Source organism: Bison bison, unplaced genomic scaffold (genome assembly GCF_000754665.1).
Source record: "Bison bison bison isolate TAMUID 2011002044 unplaced genomic scaffold, Bison_UMD1.0 scf7180017864317, whole genome shotgun sequence".
In the NCBI taxonomy this organism is placed as follows: domain Eukaryota; kingdom Metazoa; phylum Chordata; class Mammalia; order Artiodactyla; family Bovidae; genus Bison; species Bison bison.
Window position 1 is genome coordinate 1,607,417 of NW_011494889.1, and position 12,927 is coordinate 1,620,343.

Here is a 12,927-nt window from a genome sequence, read left to right on the forward strand (position 1 = left end):
AACTTTATGAGGCTACCTTCATATACCTGAAAGACAAAGCACTATACATCTTTTGGATTCCCCCACTGTACACGTGGCACAGCCTCTGAGGACTGTGCACCTTGTATGCTCAGACCTCCTTATCTCTGTATTTACTATCTTTCTAAAGCAGGCATTTCCTTTTATAGTTGCAAGTGGCTCCAAGAGGGTCAGACAAGTAGGGAAGAAGTAAAGGGAGGTGTGGCTAAGGCTCAGGACCGCTTGGCTGGTGGTCCCAACCCTGGCTGCTCATTACAATCACCTGAGGAAATTTTTAAAAACACCAATAGCTGGCTCTGTGCCCAGGGCTGATGCACAGCCTGGGCACCCCTATCTTTTTTTTAAAGCTCCCCAAGTAACCTTCAAGTGGCCATCAGGGCTGAGAACAACTAACGTGCCACAGAAACAAGAGACATTCCAAGCGTTTCAGCGGGTGGTGGCTTGAAAATGTGTGTGTGTTAGTCTCTCAGTCATGTCTGACTCTTTGCAGCCCCATGGACTGAGCCCGCCAACCTCCTCTGTCCATGGAATTCTCCAGGCCAGAACACTGGAGTGGGTTGCCATTCCTTTTTCCAGAGGATCTTTCTGACCCAGGCATCAAACCTGGGTCTCCTGCATTGCAGGCAGATTCTTTACCATCTGAGCCACCAATGTCGGGATGCAAACTGGATTCCAGGGCAACAACTGATTGAATTGACACCTGCCTGACACATTGCAAGGAAAATTTTGAAAAATCCAGCTGTGTTTTAGGTGAACTAGGAAAGCAGCATGTAGGGCAGTGGTTCTCAAACTTGAGAGCTACCCATAGAGACGGCTGGTATGGGACAGACGCTGGGCCCCACCCCCTGAGCTGCTGGTTCGCTGGGTCCACGCGGAGCTCAAGCATCAGCACTGCTAAAGGTTTGCAGGTGCTGCCGCTGTGGCTGCTGCTGGGGGCACCGGGCTTTGTGCAGACCTGCTACAGCGAGTCTGTGCACAGAGTTCTGTGTGCCATCTGATTGCGCATGAGACCTGGATGCCTCCTTCTGTAAATCAGTAGCTGCCTTTTTGTCCTGAAGGCTGTGCAGCCCAGTGGAACATTCCCCGTAGTACAGCATCCCTCTTGGTGTGGCATCCGCTGTGATCATGGAGTTTCTTATTGGCTTCAGCAGTTTCACTGGAGGGAATAATGAGAGCTGCAGAGCTGGTGCTCTTCCCAGAGAGAACTAATTGTGTGTGAAGTAAATAACGGATAATGGGAATATCTACTTTCCCTTTCAATCACCAAGTACAAATTATATCGCGCACGCACAGCAGCGAGTGATGGAATTCCTCTCCTAAGCTGACTTTGTGGCATATTACAAGTGATAGAGAGGCTCTGTGTTGAGTGAACTGCTTGGGTCAGTGCCCCAGGATGTGACATCCATATCAAGGCAGGACCAGAGTGAATGAGGGGGTACAGAATGCAGGAGGTATTCACTCTGGGGCTGTGCCAGTGTCAACCTGCCCCACTGCAGCCTGGTGTCCCAGAGCCCTGAAGACCCCATAGACCCCAAAGATCCCTGCCCGGAACCAGCCACACTCAGGATGGACCAGATCATAAACACATGGTGTTAGGCCATTCTTTCTGGCAGTCCCAACAGCCTTAAATGATTTTTTTTTAATTTTTTAAAAATTAGTTTTTGGCTGACCACACAGCATGTGAGATCTTTGTTCCCCAACCAGGGATCGAAACTGTAGCCCCTGTATTGGAACTGCAGAGTCTTAACCACTGAAGTTCCGAATAATTTTTTTTCTTTTTTTTTTTTGAGCTGAAAACTGACAGTGTTCATGGCAAAAGAGAAATGGGGGGAGGGAAGCTTGCAATCAGGAATAAACAGGATCAGTAACTGAGGGGGGGGGCGGGGGAAGATAAGCAAATCAACACAAACAGGGAAGGTGTTATAACTCCTGAGCAGGGTTCAAATGAGTGAGCACATTTGGGTGCCCATTCCCCCTCCTGGGAAGGAGTGCAGTTCTAAGCTCCCCATGTGGGTAACTGTATCCCCTAAGTAAAAAACTGACTCTGACCCACAGGGAGAAGGAAGCATCTCCTAAAACAGGGGAATGGCCTTGGGACAGTCCCCCATCCAACCCCAAAAGGAGATGGAAGTAGGGGTTGTAACATGTGCAGCTAATCAGAGAAGGAAAGCTACGCCACTCTTGGTCTCTGACAGCCTGTCCTAAAAATACAGTAGAAAACTGGCTTCGACTCAATAGGTGAATGTGATTTCTATTTGCACTTTGAGATAATAGAGAGAAGGCTCCTCAGGCTTTAACCCCTGGATCTATAGGTGCAAATAAAAATTACAGGATGAAATGTCACTCGAAGGGCCAATTATATTCCCCCCAGGGACTCCAGAGGTGTCAGACTCTCTACAGCAACCCTGCTGTGTCTGTGAGGATGGGAGGGAGGTGCAGGGGCTGGAAGGGGGATCAGGGCCCAGAACAGGGGCACATCCTCTGTGGGGACCAAGGGCTCTGAGGAGGGATGACGGTGGCCATAGGCTGTATTGCTCTCAGAAGAAGCACACCTCTCGAGATTAGCAGCCAGCTCATTTGTTGTTGAAAAAAAACCCATCAAAGCTGTGTTAAGGACTGAGATATAGTAAGTGGTGGTGGAGGCATAAGGGGTCCCAGACAGAGCAAGAAAAAGCCTGCACTTGAACTCCTAATGATGACACTCCAAGACGTCTATCACCATAGGGCATTTAAAAAAGAAAATCATTGGGGCAAAAAGAACTCATAAAGAAGCATCCTGTATTTACGTGACATAAAAGGAAATGGAAAGCGTAGGAAAACCAAAAGAAAAGTGGAAAATGTGAAAGCAAGAAGGGGTTGGAGTCTGAAATAATTATCTTGGTTTGGATATCGCTGCAGGATCAGAATGAAGCAGTGGTTAATAAAGTTCATTTGGATAAACAGCCCCACCTAAAACATGCCTGCTGATTCTAAGGAGAGTGAGTCTCTGACAGTGCAAATAAATCACGCATCTTCTTTAACAAGGTAACACATAACAGCTCAACAACACAGGAAGTTTCTGGGGAACAAGTAGGAAGGTGAGGACCTGGACTGTCTTGGTCCTCCTAATCCTGAAGCCTTTGTTTCTTCAAGGGGCCGTGGCTCTTAAGCCCTCGCATGAGGAAATGATTTATTTCCAACTATGGGGCGTGCAAAGCAATATCAGAGTCTGCCAGTGTTGATTTCCAAGCAGAAAGTTGACATCCACCTCAACTTTAACATGCCAGTGCTTTTGGTGCAAATAAGGCTGCTCGCCCTCTCCCTTGGATGATGAATTATGCATGGGCTTCTTGGTCCTTTGGTCCAAGTCACATGTCAAAAAATAAAAATCAGAATTAATGTGAACTGGAGGGCTTATTTTCACAAACAGGGCCCTCTGTGTCTGCCTAGGCAAATTTAAAAAATGCAAGAGGATAAATATTCACCGTCTGGTTTGGATGAAATTTGAATTTGATTATTTTTCTGCTCCTCATGCATTATAAAAAAGGATAACATTATTAAGAGAAAATGGCCTCTGTACGATTGGCTTTAAATATATTCGTACCACAACCGAAATCAGTATAAATGCTCTGTTATTTCCATTAAATATATAATAGTTCATCATTGTGTTCACAACCCAGTTACAAAGCTCCTAATTCTGCAACTACTTTTGGTTTCTTAGAATAAAGGAGACAGCCAGCATTCTAAAGAATAAAGTACTTTCCATTTAAACTTTTAAACTTTACAGCTGGGTATAGGGAGCTAGAGAGAATCACAGGGATCGATGTGAAGATTCCAAAAACAGAGCTTTGGTGATCAGAATGCAGAACGGCTGAACCACGGTGTGTGCGTGACACTGTGTTTCCCTTCGTCATTTGCCAGCTTCCCAGGTGGCTCAGTGGTCAAGAATCCACCTGCCAATGCAGGAGATGTGGGTTCAATCCTTGGGTTGGGAAGATCCCCTGGAGGAGGGCACGGCAACCCACTCCAGTATTCTTGCCTGGAGAATCCCATGGACAGAGGAACCTGGCAGGCTACAGTCCATGGGGTCGCAAAGGGTTGGACATGACTGAGCGACTAAACAACTGCCACCTTATTAGAGAAACGTGCACTCGATCTGCAGTCGAGTCTCAAAGCAGACCTAAGAACCACAGCCTCCATTTGCCCCTACCTTGACAGATGGGCAGATTGTCCCACGTTCCGTCATCACGACATAATGAAACCACATTGTATAGGTCGGGGTACCGGATCTTGAATCCTTCATGACAAGTGATGATTAGCTTATCTCCGTGTCTGTATGTCTTGTTATGAATCTCAGCATCTTCAATTTGCGGGATGCGGCAATCTGCAATTGTGCAAAAAGGATACATTATTTTTGGAATTCAAAGCCATTGTGGTTCACAGTTTCACAAGAAAGCTCTTATTTTCAGACTTGGTCTCGACCTACACAGCAATCTGATAAACAGTTCCTTATTTATCACTAAGGCTCAGGTCCCAAAGAGAAGCAGTAGAAGCTGCAGAATCTTCTTCACAGAGAAACAGGAAGAGGAGTTGTGGGTGCAGAGGTCCAAGCCCAAAAGGAAGCTGGTTTTCTGCCTTCAACACTTCCCACCCTACAGCTGAGCTTACAGATAATTCTGGAAATGAATGAAGAAAGACCAAAGCTGGGGGTTCACCTGAACTGTCCGGCGGGTTGCCCACTTGGTGGCGTCTGTGGATGGTACACAGCACCAAACAGCCTGGCTGGCTGGTCTCACCCAGCTCTGCTGCCTCTGCCTGGGGGGCCAGGGCCAGGGCCTGATAAGGAAATAGGCTTTGCAGAACAGCAGGGGGCTGAGCTGTGACTATATTGGCTGTTAGCATTTCCCATCCGCTTTATCTGTTTTTAAAAAGATAATTTCGAATAACCAGAGCAGCACCTAGTACTGCCACTATCACAAAGGCTCAGAGGAAGCAGCTACTGTCTCCTAACCCTAACCCTAACCCTAATCATCACTTGTCATGAACGAGTCAAGATCTGGTACCTCGACCTATTGGAAAAGGAAATGGCAACCCACTCCAGTATTCTTGCCTGGAGAATCCCATGGACAGAGGAGCCTGGCAGGCTATAGTTAATAGGGTTGCAAAGAGTCGGACACGACTGACTGTGTCAGCACAGACACAGCACACCCCGACCTATACGCTGTTTCGTTATTTTGGGAAGACGGAACATGGGACAATCTGCCCAGCTGTCAAGGCAGGGGCAGATGGAGGCTGTGGTTCTCAGCTCGGCTTTGACTTCTGCTCTGGGAGGGGAAGACTCATGGCAAGAGTCAGGGGAAGAGCAGTGGGGTGGGGTGGAGATCAGCAGCCCACGCAACAGAATGGGCAACAAAAGATACAATAGAACTAGGGACTTCCCTGGTGGTCCAGTGGTTAAGAATCTGCCTTCCAGTGCAGGGGATGTGAGTTCGATACCTGGTCAGGGAACTAAGATCCCACATACCGTGGGGCAACTGAGCCTGTGTGCCGCAACTAGAGAGAAGCCAGTATGCCTCAATGAAAGACACTGCATAATGCAACTAAGATCTGATGCAGCAAAATAAGTAAAAAATAAATGAACAAATAAAACTAATCAATGGGTAATCATCTGCTTCTAACTCTGTCTACCTCCCATTTACCTGTGGGACACTCACTCTGCTGGCAAGTTGCAATCCTGCTCCTTCTGGCTCCTCACTCTAAACACCAGCCAACTAACTCCATCTGGATTTTGTTGTTGTTGTTGTTGTAATTTGTCATTTGCTTGTTTTTTAGTGGAGTGTAGTTGATTAATAAAGTTGTGTTAGTCTCAGGTGTACAGCAAAGGGAATCAGTTATACATATATATGCGTCCTTTTTCAGATTCTTTTCCCATTTAGGTTATTACAGAATATTAAGCAGTGCTATTCAGTGTCTCCTTGGTGGTCTTCTATTTTAAATATAGCAGTGTGTATATGTCAATACCATCTGGTGTAAGTCACTTAGGTCACCATGTGTCTCTCTCCAGCTCCTGTTTAAAGTCTCTCATTTTACATACATATATGTTTAAAAGCATGAGCTATCTATCTCTAGTTTTAGAATCAGGTAGATGAGCTATATTCCCATTTTTGTGTGTCTTAATTTTCTGAAACAAGGCAAAATTTAAAAACAGCATTTTGAGGATCATACAGACTTCCTCCAGAAAGTTTTCAATGGATTTCTCAGCCATTCCCCAAAGCCTACTGAATCCAGAATAGTTTGGAATAGTATTCATAAGAAACCTGAGTTTCAGGTTCCTCTAAGCTTTGAACTGTCAACTCTCAGGCAAAAAGTCCTGGGAACTCTGATGCACGGACTGGCTGGATGAGGGCTCTGGGGGCTGGGACTTGGGGGGCTTTAAAGAGAGCATGTCATGTGGGTTATCATGTGGGTTTGGGGCTGGGTTTACTGGGAACACTCTGACAGCAACGGACTCCAGAAAACAGAATCAGTGACAGGAAAACCTCAGGCAGAAAAGGTCTCCCAGGCAGAGAAGGGACCTGGCAGCTGGAAGACAGGTGTGGTGGCCGTTTAGCAACCCGCATGGGTCATCAGAGCCAGTGCTCGTGAGCCCAGCTCTGCTGTGCCCTTAGCCCTCCTTCCCACCATGAGCTTGAGAGCAGGAACTATGCCGCTACTTCCTGTGACGTTCCTTCCATGCTTCCAGACCTCTGTACACACCTGGGGAGGAAAGGCTGAGAGGGGCCGTGGAAACCTGAGAAGCAGATTCATTCCAGGCTCTGGCAGCTAAGCCTCCCCCTGATGATGAGGAAACCCATTATCAGCTCTTCCCTTTGCCTCTGGATCCAACAGAGGGAGTCTTGGCTGGAGACTGGGTTCTGGTTTCAATTTTACCTCTCATTTTTGCATGGAAAGAGTTTTTCAGGCTATGAAAAGAGGTCTTCTAACTGTTCATGTTTTTCTACAAGAATAGCTGACTTCCTCCCAAATGAATCCCAGAATAATCATGACTGGTGCGTCCGTGTGTGCTCAGTTGCTTCAGCGGTGTCCGACTCTTTGCGACCCTATGGACTGTAGCCCACTAGGCTCCTGTGTCCATGGAATTCTCCAGGCAAGAATACTGGAGTGGGTTGCCAGGCCCTCCTCGAGGGGATCTTCCCAACGCAGGTATCAAACCCATGTCTCCTGCACCTCCTGCATTACAGGCAGATTCTTTACTGCTGAGACACCCGGGGAAGCCCAATCATGACTGGAGACACAAATAATTGACAGTTCTGCACACCACTGCAGCCTTCTTCTTAACGGAAAATGTGAATTACATTTTTTTCAATATCGCTCTGCAGAAATTATTCACAGCAAATAAAAACACATTTATCAAGGCATCCGTCTGTAAATCTGGGATGTAAATAGATCCTGTGGTAGTAATTTATATGACTAAACAACTATTTTCGTGATTGATTTAAAACTTATTCAAGAATTAACCAGTATACTCAGGAGGTGGTCAGCTAGCAGCAGTAAACTCAGTGGGTGGGAACGGCCATGTGGCTGTAGTAACACAAGGACATTGGCTGACCACAGTACGAGCACCGAACCTTGTTTCTGAAGGTGGTTACACTCCATAGTAGTCTACAGTATAGCATGTTTTGAACTTCTAATTAGAACATCTTGTTTCCATAGGCAGGAGCCAGGGACTAGAGGTTCAAAGGGGATTCACTGCCTCCCATATGCCAGTACTTTATGTACTCGACTCAAAGAAGAGTCAGCACAGGGAGTGATGCAGGACCAATTTACTACATGAGGTTATCCGCATATTCACTGGGGAGTCAGTGGAAGTTTGGAGTTTAAATTCCACCATGGTAGAAAGACCAGGAGCATCTGTGCTCTACATGTAAAGACAAAACTCAAATAGACCAGCTCTAGCAAAGCCTAAACTAAACTGTGATAGGAGAAAATTCTGTCCAGAGCCTTTCTAATTTTTTTTTAAAATCCAGAATAGCTGGCACCCAGTCCTCCCACTGAAGGAGGGTAATGTAGAAAGAAAAAAGCATCTGGGAAAAGTCCCAACCCATCAGTGGTAGCAGCCAACAACTCTAGTCCTTATTTTTATGGAAAGAAACATACCAGGATCTTTAGTCTCTGAAAAGAAACACATACATCTTCATCAATTCTAAAGTTTTCAATAGAAATAACACAATTTTCTGTAGCACCAATGCATTCAGCCAACACAAAGAATTTGTAAAAGCAACCGCAAAAATATTGTTATCAAAGACTATGAAAAGAAGGTCTATCAATAACTGATTCTATTGAGTAGAATCATGTCAACAGTCAAGACTTTTGTCTACAGAGTATCAATGGGCACTTTGGAAATATAACTTGAGGCTTCCATGCCTGACATCCTCTTTCACAAACCTACAACTATCATTATTTTTGTGTCCTGCTTCTAGTAACAATGAGAATTTAATATAATAAATAAATAAAGGAGTGGACAGAGACCCTAAGGCAGTCCTACACACATATACCCATGTACAAATCAATTGATCCAATTAGTTGCAGACAGCAAAGTCCTAAAGGATGGAGCAGTAAAGAGAAAGAGGAATTTCAAAGAATATGTGCCATATTTTAAGATTTATTTTTCTTTAAAATGTTGGTTGGGGCTTCCCAAGTGGTGCTATTGGCTGCCAATGCAGGAAATATAAGAGACACAGGTTCAGTCCCTGAGTTGAGAAGATGCCCTAGGGGATGGCATGACACCATTCTAGCATTCTTGCCTGGAGAATCCCATGGACAGAGGCGCCTGGTGGGCTACAGTCCATAGGGTCACAGAGAGTCAGACACAACTGAAGCAACTTAGCAAAATGTTAGTCATATGTGAAAACAAATCTGATTCCTTTAAAATGACAAATTTATGCATCAATCTGCCTGCCAAAGTGTTCACAGAAGCATGAATACATGATACACACTTAGAGATTCATAATTCCTATTAGCATATTAAAGGTTCTGAAAGCCTTGCTCTAAAGAATTCTACTGGATCTAGTTTAAGCCAGCATCTGTAAAGCTTATTATTCATCCATCAGTTCATTCAATCATTGAGTTACTGAGCATTACCTCTAGTCCTGGTACATTCTAGGTGTTGAGGATAGAGAAAACGTCAAGAATTTTACTCTTGTGGCATTTGCATGGCAGGAGACTGCTAACAGGCAAATTATCAGGTAAGTGAGCTAGAAAATAATAGGCAATGATCACTGCTATGATGAACATGTAACAAGGTAATAGAAGAGGGACTGACTCAGGGACTCCTTTAATTTGGGAAGACAGGAAAGGCGCCTCTGAGGAAATGACATTTATTAAGCTGAGATCTAATGACAAGAAGAATCCAATCATGTGTGGATTGGGGAGAAGAGTATTTCAGGCGGAGGGAACCGCCACTACACAGGCCAGGAGAGAGTTCAGTGTCCTTAAAAACCCAAAGGAAGATTAGAGTGCCTGGAATATAGTAAGCGAGAGTAAGATGGAAAGGTCAGATCATGCAGGGCCTTGTAGATAAGGACGGGGCATTTGTTTTTACTTCAGTGTGGTGCGAACTCCTGGACTTCTAAAGCACAGGCCATGACACACTCTGTATCTTGTGGGTACGTGCAGTAAGGGGCTGGCCTTGCCCAAAGGGTGTTCTGGCCTTTGCCCTCAGCTCCTGGGAAGTAACCACTAAGTCCCTGGAATGTGCAATCTGAGATGAGTATCTTTTTTAATTGGAGCTTAAAGATTGAGGGCAGGAGAAAAGGGGGATGACAGAGGATGAGATGGTTGGATGGCATCAACGACTCAATGGACATGAATTTGAGCAAACTCCAGGAGATAGTGGACAGAGGAGCCTGGTGCGCTGCAGTCCATGGGGTTGCAAAGAGTCAGATACCACTGAGCGACTGAACAACAACAGTGTGCTTTGGCCAGCCAGGCAACATCAGCCCATGCAGTTACCAGCTCTACTTTGGAAAGAACTGGAGATGCACAAATGGCCAACCATGTCTACGTGACCGAGCTCCAATTAAGATGCTGGACACCAAGCCTCGGTGAGCTTCTCCGGTTGTCAATACTCAACGTGTATTGACACACACTGTTGCTGGGGAACAGGCCCTGTGTGTACAGCTCACTGGGAGAGAAATACTAAAAGCTCATGCCTGGTTCCTCCTGGACCTGTGTGCCTCTCTTCCTAGATAATGTTAATCTGTGTCCTTTCACTGCCATACATCATAATCATGAGTATCATCAGTCCTTCTGGTGAATTACTGAACTTGAAGATGGACTTGGGGACTTCTAAACTTGTGACTGGGTTCAGAGTGATAGTCTTGGGGACCCTTGAACTTGCAGTTGGTTACAGAGGTGATGGTGGTTTGGGGGGAGTCCCCAAACCTTGTATCACAACACCCTTTTTTTAACTTACTATCTACTAACACCCCTCAGAATCACAGCTGTGTATCCGTGGTGCTCCACATCGCTACTATTCTACAGAACTCCTGCTCCATGCAATAGTGCTTAGAGAACTGTTCTGACCACCATCATTTACTTGGAACAGAATCAACTGCAGCTAATGATGTCATCATAAACCAGCAACATGAGAAAAGTAGAGGCGAGGGTTGGTGCTATTCAGAAAGGCGATGACTGGAGACAGTGGCTTCTTCATTGAAAAGGGGCACCACCATGTGGGTAGTTTTGCTTTGGGAGCAGGGCTAGCTCAGGCTGTTTCTTTCTCCTTTGTAGGATACTGACTCTTACAAAAACAGAAGACACACCAGGACAGGGTACTCAAGACCACATGGCTCTCAGCTGAATGTTAAAGTGGAATTATCATGAGGCCATCCTTAAAAACCACTGAGAAAAAGGCATGCGGAAAAGAACTGCATGGAGTCATGTTATTATAAATAAGCATGTTTCTTGTACTTTGTGTTTTCTTTTGATCTATAGATTGGTATATTTTATTTATTTGTGGTGGAAAAAGGCAATTAGTATCTGTTATTTAAAGTATTTATATTTAACACTTGGATAGTAATTCTTTCTACAGAAAGAATTCTTAGGGGTCCACTCTGAAGGACTCAGACCATTATACATGTCTTTTAAGCATACATAGAAAATTTACAAAACTTGACCATACTTGGGCCATAAAACAAGAACACATTTCAAAAGACTGAGACTATAGAGTATGTTTTCTGGTAACAGTGAAACAGACTTGAATACAGCCATCCCTCGGTATCCATGGGGCACTGATTCCAAGTAAGACCTCCTCCCCCACCCCATGGACACCAAAATCCACGGATGCCCACATCTCTTATACAATATGGTGAAGCATTTGTATACAACCTACACACATCCTCCTGTATACTTCAAATCATCTCTAGACTAATACAATGTAAATTACATGTAAATAGTTGCAAATAATAATATGATAATATAAAAAACTAAGTCACATAATGCAAGAAGATATTTTTAGCACATACAAACAATGTAGGGCTTGTATTCAGTACATATTAAAAACTCAGTATAAATAAAAATCAATGAGAAAAAGACAACTCAGTAGATAAATGGGCAAGTGAATTGAACAGGCACTTCATAAGAGAGGATAACAAGGTGTTCAATAAATATACAAAAAGGTGTTTAACTTCCTACTCACCAGGGAAACCACAAGCTACCTCTAAATACCCACCGGCATCTAAAATACTGATAATGCAAGTGTTGGCAAGGAGTAACTGGGACTCTCACCCTCTGTCGCGGGAGTGTAAATTGGCACAACCACTTTGGATAATGGCAGTACCTATTAACACTAAAATACAGATATATCCTACAATCCAGCATGTTCAATCATAGGAGTATATCCAACAGAACGTGGATATATATATATATTCACCAAGAGGTGTGTTCAAGAATGTTCACAGCAGCCCTATTTGTAACAGACCCAATTGGAAAAACATTAAATTTTCATTAACAGCAGAGTGTTAAAATATTGTCTATTCATGTAACAGAACACGATGTAGCAATGCCAATGAACAAACTACAGCCACATGCCATAACATGCATGGGGGCTTCCCTGCTGGTCCAGTGGGGAAACCTCCAAGCTCCTAATGCAGGGGGCCCAGGTTCGATCCCTACTCAGGGGACTAAATCCCACAAGGTGCAACTAAGACTCTGCATGCTGCAGCAAAGGTCAACGATCCCATGTGTGGCAGCTAAGACCCGGCACAGCCAAATAAGTAAATAAATATTTTTTAAAAACAATACATGCATGACTTTTACAAACATAAAGTAGAAGTCCAACATAAAATTATACTTACTTTATAATTCCATGTATATAACTCAAAACTAAGACAAAAGTAAGTTAAGCTTAAAATAGTACCATTTTTAGGAATGCATCAGTTCAGTTCAGGTCAGTTCAGTGGCTCAGTCGTGTCAGACTCTTTGCAACCCCATGAACCGCAGCACGCCAGGCCTCCCTGTCCATCACCAACTCCCAGAGTCCTCCCAGACCCATGTCTATCGAGTCGGTGATGTCATCCAATCATCTCATCCTCTGTCATCCCCTTCTCCTCCTGCCCTCAATCTTTCCCAGCATCAGGGGCTTTTCCAATGAGTCAGCTCTCCACATCAAGTGGCCAAAGTATTGGAGTTTCAGCTTCAACATCAGTCACTCCAATGAATACCCAGAACTGATCTCCTTTAGGATGGACTAGTTGGATCTCCTTGCAGTCCAAGGGACTCTCAAGAGTCTTCTCCAACACCACACTTCAAAAGCATCAATTCTTCTGCACTCAGCTTTCTTTATAGTCCAACTCTCACATCCATACATGACCACTGGAAAAACCATAGCCTTGACTAGATGGACGTTTGCTGGCAAAGTAATGTCTCTGT

The 12,927-nt window shown here is 44.6% G+C and overlaps 1 protein-coding gene across 2 annotated transcripts in view; it reads right to left on the reverse strand.

The window, feature by feature from the left end:
- Positions 1–12,927, reverse strand: part of SUSD4 (sushi domain containing 4) — a 134,673-nt gene that overhangs the window by 33,563 nt on the left and 88,183 nt on the right. For both annotated transcript variants that reach the window (XM_010852837.1, XM_010852836.1), the window contains one exon: positions 4,208–4,381. In XM_010852837.1, coding sequence (XP_010851139.1) covers positions 4,208–4,381 — 174 coding nt within the window. The remainder of the gene's footprint in view (positions 1–4,207; positions 4,382–12,927) is intronic.